Raw genomic sequence first — 23,414 nt, 5'->3', positions numbered from 1 at the left:
ATTATTTTTTAAAATTATTTTAATAAAAATAATTATGGCCATATAAAGTTTGTTAATTATTATTTGAAAAAATTTTTAATTTTTTATAATACTGATAAATTTTAAAATAAAAGTATTTACATTAAATATTAAATTAAATATATTTATATGAATTTTTTTAAAAAAAATTATTTTAAACAAAATTATTTTTATCAAATTTATTTAATATGGAACAAAATTAAAATTGAAAATATTATAACTATGTTATATATATATATATATATATATTAATACATAATTCTATTTATCATAAATTAAATATTATTTTATATATATAATTTTAAGTTATACTATATATTAATAAAATAATTTTTTTTATATATTTCAAAATTTATTTTATTTTCTCTTTCCTATGCTAAAAATGAATATTATTTGTGTGTGTGTGTGTCTGTGTGTGTGTATATAATTAATGAATATTAAATAAGAATTTAAAAATGAGAATTGTTAAATTTAAAGAAAGAGGGAAGAAAGAAGAGAAAATTTAAATGATGTACAAAAAATTTTAAACACTCTATAAATTTAAAGGTAAATTTTTTTGAACACAAGTATTGAATCTTTGTTGTTTGCATTGAATGGGAAGCTTACTAAACAATGATGAAATTTTTTCTAAATGTTTTAAAATTAATTTTCATTTTAAAATATTTCAAACATGTATTAAAATAATTGATAATTCAAAAATAAAAAATTACAAATATAACTCCGTCTCTAAATTTGTCTCTACTTTAAATTAGAGACACATTAATAAATAAAAATAATTTCATTTCTAATATATTTATTGAATCATTTCTAATTTCATCTGTAAATTAATAAAAATAAAATTATGAAATTTTAAAGAAATGTAGAGAGGGAAATAGAGACAGTTAAATTTTTGTCTCTAAATACATTAAAAAAAATGTCACAAATTCAGTTTCTAAATTTAAAAAAAATATAAAATTAATATTAGAGACAGTTTTGAGATGACAAGTTTAGAGATGAAATTTATTTGTCTCTAAACATGTCTCTAAAATTTTATTTTTTAAAAAATTAAATTTTCAATGAATAATAATAGAAATTGAGATGTATTTTGCTACACTTTTTTGAGAGACATGTATAATCATCTCTAAATATGTCTTTATATTTTAAAATATTTTTAAAGTTAAATCTGTCTCTAAAAATATAATTAATCCCTATTTCTGTCTCTATTAAAGATGATAATTAGGTCATCTTTAATTTTTGTCTTTATTTTAATATTTTGTTGTGGTGAGGATACAAATTTCATATAGATATGTCCTTTGAAAAAACAAGTAAATATGTCAAAAGGAAAATTTACATATTTCTAAGAATCAAATCAATTTTTAATTAGATTCGTAATCTATGAAAATTATTTCAAATTCCTTCTACCAGCACTTTTGACTTATGTTGACTAGTGACCTAACATGTTGGTCAATCAAAGGCTCGTCAAGGAACATGATTATTTTAGGTAGTAATTAGATTTTATATTTTAGATTTGAAATTAAAAATCATTTATTTAAATAATATAAAAAATTTTAAAAGAAAGGGTCAAATTGATATTGAAAGTAACTAACTCTATTAATTCTTATAGAGATAACTTAGGTTACACTTTATTGTAAAATTCAGTCTTATTAATTTTAATACTGTTCGACAGTAGTGTCAATGCCCTAACATGTTTCTTAATTCAACCAAATATTTACAATGCAAAATAGTAAATATAATGTACCTATTACATTTTTCCTAAATACATTTTATATTTTCTTTTTTTTAAAGAATACTTTTTCATATACTAAACAATGTTATAGAAGTAAATCAAATGGTCAACTACTCTCCCTATCCCTCAGTTTACTGTACAATCCCACTATTGCATAAGGCCTATTTACTTGAATGTATGTTGACATGTTGCTAAGGTTATTAACCAAACCTTGAATTTATTAGTTGGAGATATAAAGAGTGGTGAGCCCAATCTATTCCTCTCTTTAGGGGGACCAATTTTTTAAAATTTGGTTAAAATGTATAAAACATTTCTTGAACTTTAAAACAATTATATATAATTTTCCTCATTTTTCAATGTTTAAAACTAACCATTCTAATATTTCATTTTTCTTTTGAAATCCCCTATCATTAATTAACTATTATTTTATTAGTATAGTTATTGTCATGTCATATTAATGTAATACAAATGACACATAACATAAAAAAAAATACTTTCATTATTTTTAAATACAATTTAAGGAAGGGTAAAATTATAATTTTTATTTTAACACACGTGATGATTCTTTAATTTTTTTTTTGTTTTTTGTTGAGTGATATTATTCTCATTGTTCATGGGTAAAGCAATTTAAGAAAAAAATTATTATTTTATTATTTTTATCAAAGAAAACAGCATTTTATATTAAACAAATGAAAAGAAAAATATCTGAAAAGCTATCATTGATAAAAATCACATTAACTTCATTACCTGCATTGTTTATTTTCTTCAAACTCTTATTTATTTCTAAATGTTATTTTCTCATTTGAATGAAGTTTTTAATAGTTATTCAAACAAAAAGTATGTTGTGCTTTAGAATAAGATATTTTTTGCTATTGGAGATTTGTATTGATTTTGTTAAAAACGACTTGCAAAATATCATAGCCTTTTATATTAAAGGATAAGTTTGTCTTTATATGATTCTTATCAATGATAGATTTTAGATATTTTCTTTTCATTTTTTTAATATAAAGGCTATTTTAGTTGGTAAAAAATAATAAAATTATATTTTTTCTCTTAAATTGTATTATCCATGAACAATAAAAACAATATTGCTTAACTAAAAAAAATGAAAGCACCATCATGTGTGTTAAAAACAAAAATTACAATTTTACACCTCCTTAAATTGTGTTACAAATAATGAAAATATTTTTTCATGTCATGTGCCATGTGTATTGCATTAATATGACATAAAAAATCTATGTTAATAAAATAACAGTTAATTAATGATAGGGAATTTTGAAAAAAGAAATGAAAGGTTAAGAGGGTTAATTTTAAATATTGAATGATAAGAGAAGTTATATGCAACTGCTTTAAAGTTCGAAAAATTTCATTGATAAAAGTGTATGGTTCATGTTAAAAATCATTGCAAAAAAGTTTTTAATAGTTTTTAACATGAAACTAAATATACACTTGGGTTAAACTTATGTTCCATTACTTTCTCTATTTCATTTCTTATTACACAATAATGATTTCACTCTTTAAATTTATCTCAACATATAGGGTTAGGTTCATTTTTATTTATTAACTTTTTTTAAGAGGCACTAGGCATCTTATATTGATAAATAGAACAATTTTCTCTCTAAATTATTTTTTCGAAGAGCAAAAAACTCCTTTCATTAGTCATTCGTTAATATTTCTATTTTCTGCTAATGTAGCATGTTTGTAGAGCCCACACACAGTAATAGATCTTCAGTGCTTATTTGCCTTTGAGCCTTGAAATCTTGTCAAAATAAAATTTAATAAATATTATTAAAATATTAAATATTTAATATTTAATAATTTAAATATTATTCTTTATAAATATTCATTCAAAATTTATAAATTATTTTTTGAATATTAACAGCTCAAACTAATTATAAATTACTTGCAATTTGTGATTAAAGATTTACAGATAATAATAATAATATTTATAAATAAATTAACAAGCCATCAGATGATTTTGATTATTAAGACCCACCTAGGCCACTAAAGAAGAAAGTGAACTCGAAATCACATGTTAAAATTTCTTTAGACGTGTTGCTCACGTTGACTAAATGCTCCATTAATTCTCTTTTTGTTTGTCCTTACTGCAAGGTTCCATCGTTGCACGAGCTTAGATTCCTTAATGTTATACTGACATGTCGTTGCTAGTTTGACTGAATTTGTTTTTAAAAAAGTTTGTCTTGACAATGGGATATGATTCCTCATATGCGCTGAGTTAACTAGTCATCAGGAGCTAGAGATGGCAGGCCCAACCATTTTCTTTATTCTTCTCTTCCTTGCATATTCTTCCATAATAATTTCTTTAGACATTGTAAGTAGAGTTTATTGGACATAATAACTGATGATATTATGTTTAAATTTAAGTTTTAATAATGATAAATATAGTTGTATTATTATAACTAATATATTTGAAAATATAGAATGGTTGACTATATGCATTAGTTGTTTTCCTATATATATTAGTTAACTATAACTATGGAGCAACTTTTTTAAAGTGTTTTTACTTTTATTGTCTCATACTATATAAGATTTGGAAAAAAAATGATTTATGTCCTCAAAAGTTATTTTATCCTATCAAATTTTTTCTTATCCTAAATTGATTATATATCCAAGAATGATTAAGGTATTATTTTTCATAACTTGGATATTTACAATTTATATAACATTTTTTTATATGCATGGCATGATATAATAACTTTTTTGCTTATTCCTGTGCATATTGATACTTAGACTAACCACTTTATTCTTGACATGTTATTAGAGGTTATCTAAAGTAGAAATATGAGTGAGTATGAAGAAGAAGCCATTTGAGTAGTCATTAGCATGCTTCACTCAAAGATGAAGAACAAAAAGATGATGAGAAAGATGATTCAATTGGAACTCAAGTGAATGAAGACTTATAAGCTTGGATTCATCATAGCCTTGGTTATGATAAGTATAATGTCATTAGGCTTTCTAATCTTTATACTAAATTCATTGTTTTATATGCATCATAACATATAGTTTAGTTTTAAAACAAATAGTGAGATGTAATATTAATCTTGTTTTCAATCAATTACATCTCATAGATTTTGAAAATGTTTCTCTTAAATATTATTTAAAAAATAACTCCATAAAGTTTCTTAAAGGATATATTTACCCAAAGTGGAGTTATGTTATTAACATTTGAAGTTCATTAATTTGGGAGATATTTAATTTTGACCTTGATTCAGTATTTTTTTTATATCTCTTAATATACAAATTTATTTAATGTGAAACTTCTTTCATTTAAAATAGACTTGTAAAGTTTTCTAAAAGACATCTATTTCATTCAAAATAGATTTTATATGAAGTAGATATAATTTTTTAAAATTGGTTGTTAAAACTTCTAGTACTCAAAAAAATGCTACTGACCTTTGCTCACATTTTTGATCATATATCTCAAACTTCTTTGAATTTGTGAGTGGGTATTATTTCGTTGGAAACTAAACATCCAGAACTTTCCAACCATAGGTCAATTTCCTAATTTGGACTTAAAATAAAAGAGTTGTGATTGTTAGTATCTGACCTATAAACTGTATTTTGGAATCCTAGAACAAAGTGCTTTAGCACCCATTACTTTGCAAGTAGCACCCATGCTATTCTCTAGCACCCATGCTATTCTTGCTTTAGCACCGGTACTTTGCAAGTAACACCTATGCTATTCTTGCCTCAGCACTTATGCTATTTTTTAGCACCCATGCTATTTTCAAGCACTTGTTCTATTTGTATTTTCTTTTCTTTCGGCTATGCATCTTTACTCTTTGACATTCCTTTAGCACCTATACTAAGGTATCAACACCAGTACTAATTCATCTTTCTTCAAAAATTCTAGTATCTATTTACATGTTTCAATAGAAAGCTTCGATGCTATCTCTTCAGCCCTATTCAACTTGCTCTCTAGAAGAAATCGTTTAAGTTATTTTAACACTTATGCTATTTATTAACATCAGTAATATTTTCAAAGCTTTAAAATTGTAGGTTTCATCCAATTTACATCAACATCGGCTTTACTATAAATCATCTTTTGAAATAACTTCTTTATTTTTATAAAATGCAAAATATCATCATCATTTACAAAGAGCCCTGTACTAGTACCATCAAAGTAACACATATTATTTTCATTGTGCTGTCATCATTTCTCATCACAGCACCAGTAGTATTGTAGATAGCACTGGTACTAAATTGGTTTTTCATTCTCTGTTTGTCATTCTCAATTCTAAACTCTTTGAAACTCATTTCTTAGCTATTCTTTTCATCCGACATCAATTGTGTTCAATTAATAACCTTTTCTAGAATCTATCTAAACATGATTATTACTTGGATCAAACTCTTTGTGATTCATTCTTGATTTACACCACCTGTGCTAAAATGCTTTGCCAATATAACCTTCACTAACTTTTGCCAGAGCATTAAATGCATGAATATCGTAAACCCATCTAAAAAGATGCCAATTCCTACTATCGTTTTCTAGTAACAATGCTATTGCAAAGCTATAAAGCTACATTTATAATATCAATGTTAAAGATTGAATAGCAATGAAAAATTAATTGTGTCTAATGGACACTCTGCAAGATGCAAGAGGAGAGAAGACGACTACTTCCATAGCTATTTTGAATAAGTCTAAAGAATTATTTATTAATTCCAACTATAAAAGGACTCATATATGAAGATTGAAGTAGAGATGTGAGTGGCCAAGCTATGACATTCAATACCTTCGACTACTCTTTTTATTTGTCTCGAATATTATTGTACTTCAATATATTCATCTACTTAATGAGTGAATTTGTATTAGGATTACTTTATGATCAAAATTTCTCTATTACTTATCTAAGCAAACTTAAGATTAGGGGATCTTAAGTGAGTGCTAAAATTCCTCTGTAAAGGGGAGAGAAATAGACTTGTAAGTTTGAGAGATTGTAAGTGGCTTCACAAGTGTCTTGAATTGAACTTCTGGGATTTTTGTAAAGGATAGTAATACAGACGCTAAATCTAAGATTGTAGTGTGGCTTCACAAATGCCCGGATCGAACTTGTGGTTATAGTGAAAATCTCAAAAGGTTTCTGGGGACCGGACGTAGGCTAAGTGGATTGGGCTAAACCAGTGTGTTTTGCTCGTTATCTTTCTCATCTTGATTAGCTCTATTTATCCTTTCATCATTCATATTTCAAGTTTCTATGGTCAAGAGCTTTAAGCAAAAAAAAAAAAACAGAGAGAGAATACCTAATTCACCCCCTCTTAGGTGATCGACATATCTTATAGAATTCTAATCATATTGATAATATTGAAGAGAGAAATTTAATCTTTTGTCGTTACTAAAAATATCTTCTCTTTTGAAATTATTCAAGATGACACGTGCTATTAGATGTTACACTATGAATAACACTATTAAAGATATCTTCTCCCTCTTGAACAACAAGTTGTTCAAGATGGCACTTGTTATTATTAGATGCCATATTGTAGAAAGAGAGAAATCTAACTTGATATTTTGCAGTTACTAAATATATATATTCTCTCTCTTAAAGTTGTTCGAGACGACATGTGTTCTTTGATGCTACACAGAGGATATTGCTAAAGAGAGAAATCTAATCTTTTACAATTACTAAAAATGTTTATCTAATCTTTTACAATTACTAAAAATGTTTTCTTTGTCTTAAAGTTGTTCAAGATGGCATTTATCATTAGATGTTACACTGTGAAAAATACTAAAAAGAGAAATATAATTGTTTGTAGTTACTAAGGATATCTTTTCCCTCCTGAAGTTATTCAAGGCGAAACATGTCCTCAAATGCAACACTGTGATCATTGTTAAATTATATAATTTTTCATTCTTTGTTACAACTTTAGTTTGATGTTTTTTCCTTGTAAATATTCTTTTATTATGAAGAGAAGAAAAGGTCTTCATATATGAGATTGGCAGGTTCCCATTTATTATGTTTTCATATAAGTGAATAAATGTGTAATTTGCTTGCTCATCAAACAGCTCATAACGATTTCAATATTAAGATTCTTAATATTCCCTCATCTAAATGTAGAAACCTTTTACGATTAGATTCCTGGTAATGGGTTTGTATTACATGGCACATTAACTGGGGTCCTTTCTATTTAAATAAAAAAAGATTGGGTTTTTTAAATTTACATCATCATCCTTCTTAGGTTAACGAAGATCTAACAAAATTTATATTTTCTATTGACATGCTAAAAAGATTAACATAATGCCTCCATTACTCTACCACTCTTTTTATTGTACAGTTTCAGCATTTGCAGAAGATCTATTTCTTTAAATTTATGCGCTAACATTTGTTTCTTAGTTTGAACAAATCTTTACAATGCAAAATAATAAATGTATCTATTACACTTTTTTTTAGATACATTTTATATTTCATTTTTACAAAATACTTTTCTGTATGCTAAACAATGCTATAGTAGTAAATTAAATAGTCTACTACTCTCTCTATCCCTTAGTTTACTGTACAATCCCGCTATTGCATGAGGCCTAATTACTTAAATATAGGTTGACATGTTGCTCAGATTATTAAACAAATCTTAAATTTATTAGGAGGAGATATAGAGAGGGGTGAGCCCAATCTATCCCTCTCTTTAGGGGGACCAGTTTTTCAAAATTTGATTAAAATATATAAAATTTTCTTAAATTTTAAGACAGTTTTATATGATTTCTCTCATTTTTTAATGTTAAAAATTAACCACCCTAACCCTTCATTTTCTTTTCAAAACCCCCTACCGTTAATTAACTATTATTTTATTAACATAATTATTGTTATGTCATATGAATGCAATACACATGGCACATGATATGAAAAAAAATATTTTTATTATTTTTAACATAATTTTAGGAGGGATAAAATTGTAATTTTTATTTTTAACACACATGATGATTCTCTCTTCTTCTTTTTTTACTATGCTCATTATCCACAAGTAATACAATTTAAAATAAAAATTATAATTTTATTATTTTTTATCAATTAAAACAATCTTTTATATTAAACAAATGAAAAGAAAAATAAATAAAAAGCTGTTATTGATAAAAAATCATATAAATTTCATTACCTTTGTTTATTTTCTTCAAACTATTATTTGTTCGCAACTATGATTTTCTCCTTTGAATGAAATTTTCAATACTTATTCAAACAAAATGTATGCTCTGCTTTTGAGTAAGATATATATATATATATATATATTTGCTATTGGTGATTTGTATTGGTTTTGTTAAAAACAACTTGCAAAATAACATAGTTTTCTTGTATTAAAGAATAATTTTTTATTTATAAGATTCTTATCAATGAGAGCTTTTAAATATTTTTCTTTTCATTTGTTTAATATAAAAGGCTATTTTAATTGATGAAAAATAATAAAATTATAATTTTTCTATTAAATTGTATTACCCGTGAACAATGAGAATAATACTTCTTAACTAAAAAAATGAGAGCATCATCATGTGTGTTAAAAATGAAAAATACAATTTTATCCCTCCTTAAATTGTGTTAAAAAATAATAAAAAAAATTTCCATATCATGTGGCATGTAGGGGGTTTTGAAAATCAAACGAAAGGTTGAGTTAATTTTAAATATTAATTATGAGATAGGTCAAATGCAACTACCTCAAAATTTATAAAAGTTTAATACATTCTAATTTTAACATTTTTATTGGTAAGATTATTTGGTTTCATGTTAAAAATTATAGCAAAAATGTTTTTAATGGTTTTCAACATGAAACTAAATATGCACTTGGGTTAACCATATGTTCTATTACTTTCTCTATTTCTCTCCTTATTACACAATAATGATTGTACTCTTTAAATTTATCTTAATATATAAAGTTAAGATTTATTTTTATTCTTAAACTTTTTTTTCAAAAAGCTCTATGAGGCCCACTTGCAATGACATGTCTTTAGTGCTAGTTTGCTCCCGAACCATGAAACCTTTTTAAAATAAAATTTAATAAATAATTTAAAAGTATTAAGTATTTTAATATTTAATAATTTAAATATTATTATTTATAAATTATTTTTTAAATATTAACAGCTCAAATTCATTATAGATTACTTGCAATTTGTGAGTATAGATTTGTATATAATAATGATAATTATAAATTATTTTATAAATATTCAATTAGAAAACCAAGACCCACCTAGGGCTGCAGGCACCATAAAAGAAGATGGACTCGAAATTACAGCATGTGAGAATGCCATCACAAGGATAGAAGAGAAGAACGCTAGTTACTCCAAAAAGAGTCGCAAACATTCATATTATTATTCATAAATATTATTATTATTATTGATTACATAGTCCACATAATAAAGCACACCCACATGATAATAGGATTTAATTTGTAGCAGTCGAAACATGTGGAATAACAACACGATAACATATGAAAGATGGTAGACACATATATAGCTGACTGGATCATCAAGCAATACATTGGTAGCCACGAGGGACTTGCTTAGAGCAACGGTTGAGAATCAAGTTGAGAGAGATCGGAAGGTTGAGGTTGATGCCCAGAATGTTAGCTCGCAGGGCAGTGCAAAGGCAGACGGCGGCGTCAAGGTCGACGAGCCCTTGGATGAGAGAGCAGCATGGGGTCACCGGCGGCTGACCAATTGTCACGTTCACTAAATTCAGCACATTGGCGCATACCCCTAGTTTTAATGCGTCTATAGGACACGTGCCTGTTCCATTTCCAGGTGCCGGTGATGGACCTAGAAATTTTGAATCGTGGTTCGGGGCGTCATATATTATATATTTACACATGTAAAGATACACTTTTAATCTAATACAAAACATGCATCATATTTTCAACAAGCTTTTCTATGAAGTTTCATATTTTGGTAATATTGAATAATTTTTTTTTCATTTTCAATGCTATTAAAAATTTATTTCTCTGTGTAAAGAACCAAACAATCATTTAACAATCTATCTCATTCCCATGCAATTTTTCTTCTGATTCTTGATGATATTTAGGGATTTAGTTTTCTGAACTGAAGCAGGGAAGAAATTTTAAAAAAAATAGAAATAAGAGGGGAAAGTCAATTTCAATGAGAAGAAAATAAATAGCCACAAATAAAAATAATGAAATATAAAATGTGTGATATTTTTTTATATGAGCCATGAAATTATGAATATAAAAGATAATAAAAAAATGAATGACATAAGAAAGTAATATTACTCAGTATCTATGAGATGAGGACACATGATGCACATATATACTACATATATTAGTAAAGAAATTGCAAAAGGTTTATGGTGTCCATCCTTACCAGTTCCAGGTGAGGGGCTGATCATAGGTCTCGGGCTAGGCATTGGATTGGGGATTGGTCTAGGCCTGGGCATTGGACTAGGGATAGGTCTCGGGCTGGGCATTGGATTGGGGATGGGCCTCGGGTTGGGCATTGGCTTTGAGCAATCTTGACCAGAGACTATGGAAAAGAAGAGAGGACTGAGGAGCAGGAAAAGAGCAAAGGCAGAGGAACAAGGTTTGGAGGCCATTGATGAGGTGATCTATTAGCCCTAGTAGCAATAAGTGTATCACTGGGAGAGCTTGGAAGAGATGAGAGGAATGGGAAGCCAAGGGTGGCTTATATAGTGGTGGATATGTATGTGGGTGAGGGACGTGAAGAGTCAGCGAAGGATGTAATGGCAAGCATACGTGAAGTAAATATTATTATTTTATGCGTTTTTCTATTTTCCTTTTTGAAAACACTTTTCCATATAGTAAATAATTAACAAGACATTAAAAACTGAATTGATTATTGAACTGATCAAGACAACGGATCAAGGGTTAGTAATTTAATCGAAAGTCAACCCGAAGTGAAACATGTCTTGATTAAAATAATATAATTCAATATATATATATATATATATGTTCATATTTGAATATGAAAAAAAGCCAATGACTTTGTATCTTAATGGCATGTAAGCTCCCCCATAAGTGGGAAGCCACAGCTTCTATCTTGCTTGTAATCTCAAGCCATTAGTGCATGTTCCTTTAATTCAAAATGTGAAAAAAAATATATTTAAGGAAAAAAAATCTTTAATTCTTCTTAAATAACCCAACAAAAGTTCAATAAAGAGATAAAAATCTTACATAAGTTGGCACAATTTTAACAAAAATTCGGCAAATTCAGTAAAATAATATTGATGATTAAATAATTTACTATTTTTTTCAACACTTATTTAGTATTCTTTAGGCAAAAGTTGAAAATTGCAAGAGATAGAAAACGTGCAAGAGAGGCTAAATTTGTTTGGCAAGCATGAGTTTAATGAGACAATAATGGTGATTGGCATATGAATGCTGGACCGTACTATCATTTATTTTTTCTTTTAATAAATTTAAATCATAGTTTTGACCAGAAAAAATTTAAATCATAGCCATTGATTGTTTTTTTTAAAAAAAAAAAGAGATAACATTACCGTTGATATGAAACCTCTCATTCTCTCATTATGAGGCATCTTTTCCAGTTTCCCTCTAAAGCTCTCAATTGGCTTCTCCCCATTTCTTTTTTATCCATTTCCTTTCTACTTTCTATGTCAACCATTACGTTTTTTTCTTTTAGCCGGATCAAACATTGAATCAAATTTTCATTGATTAGAATTTAATATTTCATAAAATTAATAAACTTATGAAAAATTTTAATGTTAAAATTTATTAAATAAATTTAAAATATAACAAATTTAATCTAAACTACAATTCAAGATTTATGATTGTAATAAAAAGATTTAAAATATTAGTTTTACAAATATTAAATCCTAACCATTCAAAATTTGATCCAAAGGTTGAGATGGAAAGTGGAGAGAAAATCGAGAGAGAAAAATTGGAGAGACACAAAGTCCTTAAAACCAATACTTTCAGGCAGTTCTTTTATCCTTCATTCCAGATCTCATATGGGAAATAGAAGGAAGGACAAAATGTTGCCATGGGAGCAATTCAACTGTGCAAGAAAGCTTATAGTATATAGCAAAATCGACAAGGAATGAGTTTCAATCTGTGGCCTGTCTTTTTTATTTTGACTTTTCTCTTCTTCATTCTTTATCGTCTTCGTAAATCTTCATCTTCTTCCTTTTTTGTTTTCCTTTGCTATTCCAGTGTTCCTTCTTCTTTTTTTCACTCGAATATATTTTGTCTAGTCAATTTCCTTAACCTAGCAGAACCCATCAACCTGTTGAAATAGCCGGGTTCTACTGGGTCAACACCAGGTTGACCGGTCCAATTGGTTCAATAAAAATGGTTTAATTGAAATTTTAAATTGGCCACCTGACTGATTCATCGATTTACTAGTCTAATTGATTAGATCAATCCAATTTTTCATACAATAAGTAAATCAAATGGTCTACTGCTCTCTCTATCCCTCTCTTTATTGCACAATTCCATTATTGCAAAAGGCCTAATTACTTAAATGCATGTTGACACCTTGCTCAAATTGTTAACAAAACCTTGAATCTATTAGTAGAAGAGATAAAGAGTGGTGAGCCCAATCTATCCCTCTCTTTAGGGGGACCAATTTTTTTTTAAAAAAAAATCATGCTAAAAATCATCACAAAAATGTTTTTAATAATTTTTAACGTAAAACTAAATATGCCCTCAATTAACCAAATATTCTATTACTTTCTCTATTTCTCTCCTTATTACACAATACTTTCGTTGAAAATGATTTTACTCTTTAAATTTATAAAATTTATATGGACATATATTGTCCAAGTTGACTAAATTTCTCTTCCTTTGCATTCATTCATCAACTTCACTACCTTCTCAACTTCAACATTGCTGCGTTTGATCAACTTCTATCGAGACCGAATTGTAGATGTTGACTAGACTGGATAGACAGCCCCAATGAGGCTTGGATGGCTGACTTCAACTAGGATCGAACCACCGGCGACAATAGGGATTGCACCATTGACTTTAACTGGGATCGGACAACCTACATTGATCCATGCTACTAGTGATGTTGTTTGGGCTCAAATAGCTGAAGTCGACCAAGATCAGGTTGAGAGCCTTGATTGAGACCGAACAGCTAACTTTAACTAGGATAGGACTACAGATATTGTCTGAGTTGCCTTTAAATTCAAACATAGAATTTGAAATTTGGAATTTTATTTAAGATCAAAATAAAAAATTTTAATATTATAATTTAAAATTTTTATATCATCCAAAACAAAGAATTTAGAATCTATAAATATCAAATGCAAGATTTCAAACTCAATTTCCAACTCAAATCCACCCATTCAAACATAAACCATACAAAACTTTTGCATTGGTTATTAAAAGTTTACCTATTAAATGACAAGTCAACCTTTTCAATTTACAAGTTAACAAGGGCAAAGAATACTTAAGTCCATTGAAAATCTAATTTTAACTTGACTTGTAAATCAAGAAAATTGACTTATACAAATGAAGATACTCATATTTAAATTAAAAAATTTTAAAATAATGATTTGTGATAGTTTTGTTGACCAGTCAAACAATTACCCATCATCGATCAATGGCCACCGACCACCAATCATCATCAATCAAAATTTATAGGTCAAACTTCAAAGCATATGTGTCATTTCTTTGTCTAGTTGCTTATTTTCTCCTCCTAATGTTAGGAAAATTGTTTCATCAAAATAGCAATAATTAAAAGATGCCATGAATAAATTTTCAGTTAATGGTTCTTGATACTTGATTATAAAAAGAGATTCAAAACCAACATATATTCCCAACGTTTCTTGAGGTCCCATTTTTGTACATTGTGGTGCAGCCATAGGAACAAACACTATACATACAAAAATTTTAAGATGGAAAAATTTGACTCCTGACCAAAAGCCAATTGTAATAGAAAAAATTTATAATAACTTGTTGGCTTGATGAGCAAAAGTACTGTTACATGTAAAATCACATGTCCTCATGCTGAAATAGAAAGTTTTGTCCTCAAGAGCATTGATCTAGCTATTAATTGAAAGCGTTTAAATGAATGATTTTGCTAAATCATTTTGAGTATAGACATAAGTAACAAATTTTTCAACTATTATTCTAGTTGATACGCAATAATAATAAAAAATTATGATGAAAAATTCACTCACATTATGAAGATGAATATTCTTAATTGCATAATCTAGAAGATGTGCTGTTATTGAATTATCTGAGCAAGTAATCTAGCAAATGTTAAATTACGTGTTGATAACAAATACACATGTGACCATCTTGTAGGATATATATTAAAACTACAAAAATCTGAATGTCCATATAGTTCTTTACATATGTTGAATTTCACGGGATCACTTTTTCACTCTCTATCTTCTGAGGTCTTTTTTCTCTCTTTCATTCTAATGAACACATTAACAACCCTCTCTATCTAACAATCTCTCTACGTCCCCCATTCCTTACCATTGTCAAAATCTTCTACCATCAATTTCTCCTTGAAGTTCCTTGGACCCCTGATTGCCTCTCAACTAAAAGGCATCGGCTCTGTCCATCTAAGTCATCTCCCCTACCTTCTCTTTCTCTTTCGCCTTGATTGTCATTGTCTTTTGAGGATGTTGTCTCAGATGTGCTCAACAACCTCCATCGTCTCCTCAAATATGCCCTTCAAACTTTGCCCTCGCACAGAGCTCTCTCTACTCATCTTGTTTTTGCCAAGAATGGAAGAATTGGAGTTTCAATTTTCTGCCCCTTTGTTTTTGTTTTTGTGTTTTGACCAATGCCGTTGTTTTAAATTTTCTTTTCATCCTTTTTTTTTTCTTTGTTTTTAATATCAATTTGTTGATGCTTGTAGATCTATAAGATTATTTCTCGGAATTACAGATTTCCGAATTTTTGTTGTGATATGCTTCAATCACATTTTCTATTTTTATTTTTAATTTTTGAGTGCAACAAGTTAATAATAATTTTGTTTCACTTCTTCATGCGCACTCTTATCTTCATTTTAGATAATCTTTAATGATATAACATAAATAAGGGATTAGTTCAAGTGTTAATATGTATGAGAATAAATATGTAAGTCATTATGTCATATATTTGAAAAGTCGTGTATTTATTATATACATAATTTATGAAAAATAACACTTTGAATATTCTTATATACATTATCATTTCATGATAAAGAAAAAAAATGATAGTATAAAATAGCTTTTATATACATAATTTATTTTTCCAAATCTCACTCAATATAGAACAACGTAAATAAAAACACTTTAAAGCACTTACTCCTTTAGTCTTTTTTATAAGTTTTTCTATCAATTTTATCAATATCAATGCAAAAAAGTATAAGAAATAAAAGTTTGTATAATTTCAAATATGTCCTTATATAACAAATTCAAAAAGTAATGTCACGTTGCTTTTTTCTTCTCATGAAGAATAATTATAAAAATACCTTTTAAATATTATTAAAAAAGCCACACCATGATTTATAAATAAATGAAACCAAATGAATATTTTAAAATATGATTTATAAATGAAATTGGAGGGAGCATCTTATAATTAACACTTTAAAACACGAGTCTAAGGATGAGAAGACTGGAGGCCAGGGAGGAGTTCTGTGAATGTGATTCTGTCAAGCGATTGGCGAGTTACAAATTGGGAATTACTGACCAACGGTGATGTAGATAAACAAAGCTGTCTCGGGTGAGGAGCTTGATTCCAACTCGCAACTGGTTACCCTCACTGCAATTGTTGGGGCGTTGATTGTTAAAGTAAAAGAATTTGATTCTCTTTGCGTCAAAATTTGCAATGCTTAATATGTTTTTGCAATCGTTACTGAATAGTTTCCATCTCTGGTGTCATCTTTTTAGTAGCTGGAGCACAACAGTTATTTTTTATCCTCAATCCCTCTTTTCTTTTTATTTTTCTTTTCATTCCATTCGGTGCACCAAATGTTGCCTATCGCTCCTTTCTCAAGTCAGCGAGTCTGTCCAGCCTTTTACTTAGAGAGGATGAATGACCTTGTCATTCACATCCCACACTCTGCAACTTTCAAATCAGCCTCAACCCATACTTTCTTGGTCCTACTACCCTTTGTTTGTTACTCCTTATAATTTTATTTATAAGTCATTGTTAACATGTTTATTTAAACCAATAAAGACCTTGCTACTCATTCTGACTTAAATTTAACAAGTCTTCAACTTTATCTTTAATAAAATATATATAATTTCTCTCACCAACATATAATGGGGGTTAAGGAGGAAATTTTTGATAAAAATTTAATATGTAACTTATAAATAAGATCAAAAAAATTCTCTCAATATCTTATAAATAGATTCGGAGGATGCTAGAGCTCAATTGATCTATTAGTGATTATCACAATGACAATCTATTTGAATTCAATTGACCTCTCGCGAGAATGCTAGTGTAATCCCCATTTTCATAATTAAATTATGAATGGATCAAATATTGTAAATCAAATTGGTTTCCATGCTTATTGTGCTCGCAATAATTTTCACATTCATATCAAGCTTGAGTTGTTGATGATGTCAAGGTTTTAGGACTTGGACCGACTTAGATGATCAGACCAGTCGGATTGTCACCTGTTGAAAAAAAATTATTCAATTCAACCATTTGACCTATTTTAGTAATTGACTTAGGATGGCTTGCCTCAAATTGGGCGGTTTTTTAAAGACCAAAAAAAAACATAACTTGAAACGGTTTTTGTGGGTCAAAAAAGGGGTAAAATTGGAATTTTTTAAATTTTAAGCCCTTCATTTTCTAAGGTGATCAATCATCCTACTTTAATTTTTGCCAAATTCACTTCTCATTGCTCTCTCACTCGGTGTTGCTCTCCCGCTTCTCACTTGTACATGGAACGGAGTCAAACGATGATGTCTTCTTCGTTCTCAACGTCAACCTTCTTCATTTTTCATGGCTTTTCTTCATAAGCACTTGTTTGGTTTTGTGCAGTCAAGGAGAGGTCAAAAAGAAAATGTACTCTCTTTCTATTTGGTGCCCAAATTTATGAAGACAAAGAGCTTTTTTAGAAGGATGAACCCATAAAGGTAATCATTTTCCTTTAGTGTACAAAAATGAGGTTGCATCATGAAAAGTTTTTCCTTTGGCATATAAAAATAGTTTATTTCTCCTTGTTTCATTGTTTGTTATATTAGGAATTAGAATTGGGTAAAGGGATAAAATACCTATAACGTTAAATGGGTGGGTGCAAAAGTGACCTAATCATTAACTTTGACCTAACGTCATTAACTTCAACTGTTAAATACTGATTATGATGTCACATGTCAATCTTTGTTGATGTGGACTAATAAAAGAGAAAAAATACCCATGAAATCATCCACCAAGAGTAAAATACCTACAAAATCATTACCAAAAATACACATAACATCATTAAAATTAGTACAAAAGTGATCAATCCATCAAATTCCTTAAATGTTGACCCTTTAGCTGACACCTAAGTAAAAGTTGACTATTTTTTCACTGATTAGACAAAAAATATTCCCAAATAAATTTTTATGGATGTTGATTGATCATCATATGATTAGTCATAAAATTATTTTAGTATATACAATAGTGACCAATCCGTTAAAATTCATGTCACATGGTTTCTTTTCATTGCCATGTATCTTGCCCCCTTCCTTCCTCCCTCTCCACTCATTTTTCTTGTTTGTAAAACCTAAGATTCAACATAGTAAGATAGGTTGTATACAATTAAAGATTGAAACTGAGTACACCTCCTACACTGCCCTACTTTTAGAACATTGTCACGACCTTAAGAAATTTCATTCATGATAAGTTTAAAATTTTCAAATGATTTTTGCCACTGCTGCAAAGAAACAAGTAATTTATTTGATATTCAATTAAAATGACATTTTCTCACATGATATTCATACAATGATCAATTAACCTCCAGAGAATTTCATCTAGAAATATTTTTTATCCATATCAGCAAAAAAATGGTCAACTTTTGCAAGGTGGTAGCTAAATATTTAAGGAATTTGATGGATTAGTCACTTTTGCACCAACTCTAGTAACGTTCTAGGTATTTTTATTCATGGCCGACAACTTCATGAGAATTTTTGCACTTTTATTAGTCCACGTCAACAAAGATTGACACGTGACATGCACAGTTAGCATTTAACAATCAAAATTAATGCCGTTAGGTCAAAGTAAATAGTTTGGTCACTTTGGCACCCACTCATATAACATTATTAGTATTTTTACTCTTTTTTTAACTTTGGATGCTGGTTGCCCCTAGCTGACCACTTGGTGAGTATTTTACCCTTTAGGATTTGATTGCACATGGGCTTTATTAAATATTTATCCTTGAATGCCACAAACTCGACTCTTAGAAGGATATATTCTTTGCTTTGATTGACTTTCTGTTTCTATCTACTTCTGATTTATTAATTTATTTGTTTATGTATAAAAATGTCATATGAACAAAAATATTGTGTGTTGTTGTTGTATTAATGACTTGTGATGTTGTATTGTTCTATTTTATTTCTTAAACACACACGGTTATAAGCATATAAATATTATTTTTTATTTAATTATTAGGTTACCGATTCACCCGCCAATCCAACCGGCTAAACCATGAGACCCGTGACCTACTGACATTTCTAATTTGCTATCCAGTCTAGATTTTAAAACATAGGATGATATTATGTTCTAAGACTTCTTGATCAGGTGTTGAAATATTTGCATGAACACTGATTATTTAAAACTCTATTAGGTCATGTAAAAACTCTTAAAAAGTAAGAGATTATACATATTTGAATTAGAAGTGCAAGCTTCTTCTTTTTTTTTTTTTGCCAGAAATAGAAGGGCAAGCCAACAATTTGATATTATATATATATATATATATATAAACTTAATTAAATCAAGAAAAAATTTATTAAAAAGGGTACAAATTTCATGTAGAAATGTCCTTTAAAAAAACAAGTAAATATATCAAGAGGAAAATCTACATATTTTTAATAAGAAAATTAATTTTTAATAGATCCGTAAATTTGTGAAAATGATTTCAAATTGCTTTTACCCAGCACTTTTGACTTATGTTGACTAGTGACCAACATGTTGGTCAATCAAAGGCTCGTCAACGAACATGATTATTTTAGGTAGTGTTTGGATTTTGGATTTAAAAACTTTAAATTTAAAATCATTTGTTCAGAAAGTATAAAAAAATTTAACAGAAAAGGTCAAAGTGATATTGAAAGTAACTAACTTTCTTATAATTTCAATTGATGAAGACAAGTCACGAGAGCAAGAGATGAATGAAAAGACAAGAGTAATAAAGGTCCAATAGTTAATAAAACTATGAAGAAGATAAAAGGATTGAATTTTAAAATATTTAGGATACGGAAAAATTTTAAATTATAAAAAAATTTTAATGAAATAAAAATTTAGATATAATCAAATTTAAATTTATGAATTGTTAATATTCAATGGAGATTAGCTAACATTTTATATAATTCCATCATATTAGCTAATATTAAATCCCTATAAATCTAGACATTTAATGTTAAAAAATTTGATATTAGATATTAATATATTCATATTTACATGCCAGTATCCTAGATATACAAGCAAACCCCAAATTTAAAAGTATTTATAAATATATTTAGTTATTCTTTGTCCTCTTTGCCAACTTGTAAATTCCAAAGTTTGCATTTTAAATTTTAGAGAAGAGCTTGTAATTTTGTAAATGTAAGAGATTGACTTGTAATTCTATATGTAAATATTTATTAACCAACGTTAGAATTATGCAAATTCACTTATAAATCTTAAAATTGATTTGTATATGAATGAGATTGACTTCAACATCTTAGATTTTACGTAATCTTAGATAAGGTATTGTATATCTAAGAGGCTAATTGTAATTAAATATGTAATTACAGATTTACAAGTCAATTTCTTTTATTTACAACTAAATTTACATAATTTTTGCGTTGGTTATTAAAATTTTACCTATTAAATTACAAGTCAACTTCTTCAATTTACAAGTTGACAGGGGCAAAGAATACTCAAGTCTACTTTTAAATCTAATTTTAAGTTGACTCTTAAATCTAGAAGAGTAACTTATACATATGAAGGTATTCATATTTAATTTAATTTTTAAAAAATAATTATTATCTTTGATAGTTTGTTAACCAATCAACAATTACCTGTCACGGATCAATAGCCACCGACCACCAGTCATCGTTAATCAAAAGTTGTGGGTCAAACTTCAAGGGACATGTGTCACTCTACAATAAAAATTGTTTACAACTAAATTCCAAAGACTTCAAATATTTTCACAAATATGTATGACTTTATTTAAAAATAATTCCTCAAGTAAAATATAGAGAGCAATATACATAATATGACATTCTCCTCCCATTCTTAATGCATAATTTTACAGTTGCAAATGATCTAATTCCTTAAATTTCTTTAGACATGTTGCTCACATTGACTAAATGCCCCATTAATTCTCTTTATTTTTGTCCTCACTACAAGGTTCCATCGTTGCACAAGCTTAGATTTCTTGATGTTATAATGACATTCCCTAATGTTACACTGATATGTTGTTCGTTTGACTAAAAAAATTTTTAAAAAAAAGTTTGTCTACGGAATCTAATTCCTTATATGTGCTAAGTTAACCAGTAGGCCCAACCATTTCCTTTATTCTTCTCTTTCTTGCATAGTCTTCCCATTGTAATTTCTTTATACATTGTAAGTAGCTTCTAACAATGTTGATAATATTGAAGAGAGAAATCTAATCTTTTGCCATTATTGAAAATATCTTCTCTCTCTTGAAGTTGTTCAAGACGACATGTGTTATAAGATGTTGCAGTATGAATAACCTACTAAAAATATCTTCTCTCTCTTGAAGTTTGTTCAAGACGACATGTGTTTTATAAGATGTTACACTATCAATAACACTAATGAAGATATCTTCTCTCTCTTGAAGTTGTTCAAGAGAGCACCTATCATTAGTAGATGCTACATTGTGGATAATACTAAAGAAAAAAATCTAATCTTTTATGATTATTAGGATATATCTTCTCTCTCTTAAAGTTATTTGAGTGGCACGTGTCATTAGATGCTACACAGTTTATTTATTAAAAAGAGAAATATAATCTTTAGTGATTACTAAAGATATCGTCTCTCTCTTAAAGTTGTTCAAGATAGTATGTGTCATTAGATGTTACAATGCAAATAATACTAAAGAGAAACATAATCTTTTGCAATTACTAAAGATATCTTCTCTCTTTTAAGTTATTCAAGGTGACACATGTCATCAGATGCAACACTATGGTCATTGTTGAATTATCTAATTTTCCATTCTTTTTTTAGTAGTAGGCCACGGCGTTAACTTGTGCAGATAGACAATCTAAGTCTTATCAGTGTGCAAAATATTCACACAACCAGAGGGTGGATTATCAAAAATCTGAACACTTAAAATATCGCTAGATGCTAAATGAGCCATCCAATCAGTGCATTTATTGGCTTCTTTAAAATGTGGTTAAAGGTAATTGTCTAATCCCCATAGTAAGTTCTCTAATGTTATTAATAGCTGCAACAAGAGGATGATTAGAGGAAAAAATCTTTGCATATTAGTATGAGGGCCTCTATAGAGTCTGAGTTGACATGACTTTGCTAAACTTCATTACCCAACAAATGTTGAGACTTTTAAAATGCCCATAAGTTTCAATTGACGTACTTGGTTGATAACCGATATATTTAGTAAAGCCTTTGATCCAGTTGCCTTGATCATTCCGAATGAGACCTCTACAAGAATCCGTACCTTGATTGTTAACAGAGCCATCCGTATCAAGTCTAACCCAATTTTCGGAGAACACCATTTCGCTTTAGTTCTATCACATTGCTGGTTCAAGAAGTTGATTCTAGATTGAAGGTAATAATCACTGTGAATGTTCTTGGATTCTAGTGAATGCAATGTCTTTGTCAAGTATGTTTTCTTTAGAGTAGATGTATTTGCATCTTCATTTCAGATGTTCTAACACACATGGACAAAAAGTCTCTACTAGAAACATTTCTTGCTTTAGCATTACCTGTATCTTTTTTCGCATTTCAAATTATCCAATCTTGCAAATGAAAAGAAAAGAAGGTGTTTATTTTAGATTGTTTGACTAATTTTAGCCATACCTCCCTAGATTTCTTGCAGTCTCTTAGAAAATGAATAGTTGAGTCAGGAGAGTTACAACCAAAGGGGCAATTCTTAAGGAGGGATTAGCTCAATTTTGAGTAAGTAAATTTAGATTAGAGTCAATCCCAAGCCACTTTCCAAAGAAGGATTTGATTTTCTCATAAGTTGGCATTTCCAAATCCTAGAACAAATTTCAGAATTGTTGATGTCGCTGTGATTATCAATAATAGCCTAGTAAGCAGATTTTAATAGTGAAACTGCCCATCATTTAAATGTCTCCAATATATGACATCATCATTTGCATTCGGGTTTGGCAGTTGCACATAAAGGATATGATTAATGATTTCAAGTTGAAGATAGATGTGTAATTGATCCATCTTTCAATTTCCATTAATGGAACGAAATTTAAAACTCTAAGCATGAAGAAAAGAGTCAGTATTAGAAGACACATACTTGACAAGGGGTTCAAGAAAGGGGTCCATTTGTCATACCAGAAAGATATTTGATCCCCCTTTCCTACCTTCCATCCCACTTGAGATATAAATTGGT

General features: G+C 28.5%; 1 protein-coding gene across 1 annotated transcript; it reads right to left on the bottom strand.

Annotated features, from left to right (window-relative positions):
- Positions 1-10,031: 10,031 nt before the first annotated feature.
- On the bottom strand, positions 10,032-11,325 carry LOC129314365 (lipid transfer protein EARLI 1-like). The gene is made up of 2 exons (XM_054957791.1): positions 11,058-11,325; positions 10,032-10,499 (listed from the first exon to the last, which is right to left on the bottom strand). Exons 1-2 carry the CDS (start codon positions 11,284-11,286, stop codon positions 10,210-10,212), a joined length of 519 nt encoding a protein of 172 aa, XP_054813766.1. The 5' UTR covers positions 11,287-11,325; the 3' UTR covers positions 10,032-10,209.
- Between the last annotated feature and the right edge of the window lie 12,089 nt (positions 11,326-23,414).

Source organism: Prosopis cineraria, unplaced genomic scaffold, assembly GCF_029017545.1.
Source record: "Prosopis cineraria cultivar Desert tree isolate PC_DT_omini unplaced genomic scaffold, ASM2901754v1 PC6, whole genome shotgun sequence".
Lineage (NCBI taxonomy): Eukaryota > Viridiplantae > Streptophyta > Magnoliopsida > Fabales > Fabaceae > Prosopis > Prosopis cineraria.
The sequence above is the reverse complement of the archived record's forward strand: the minus strand, read 5'-3'. Positions and strand labels throughout refer to the sequence as shown.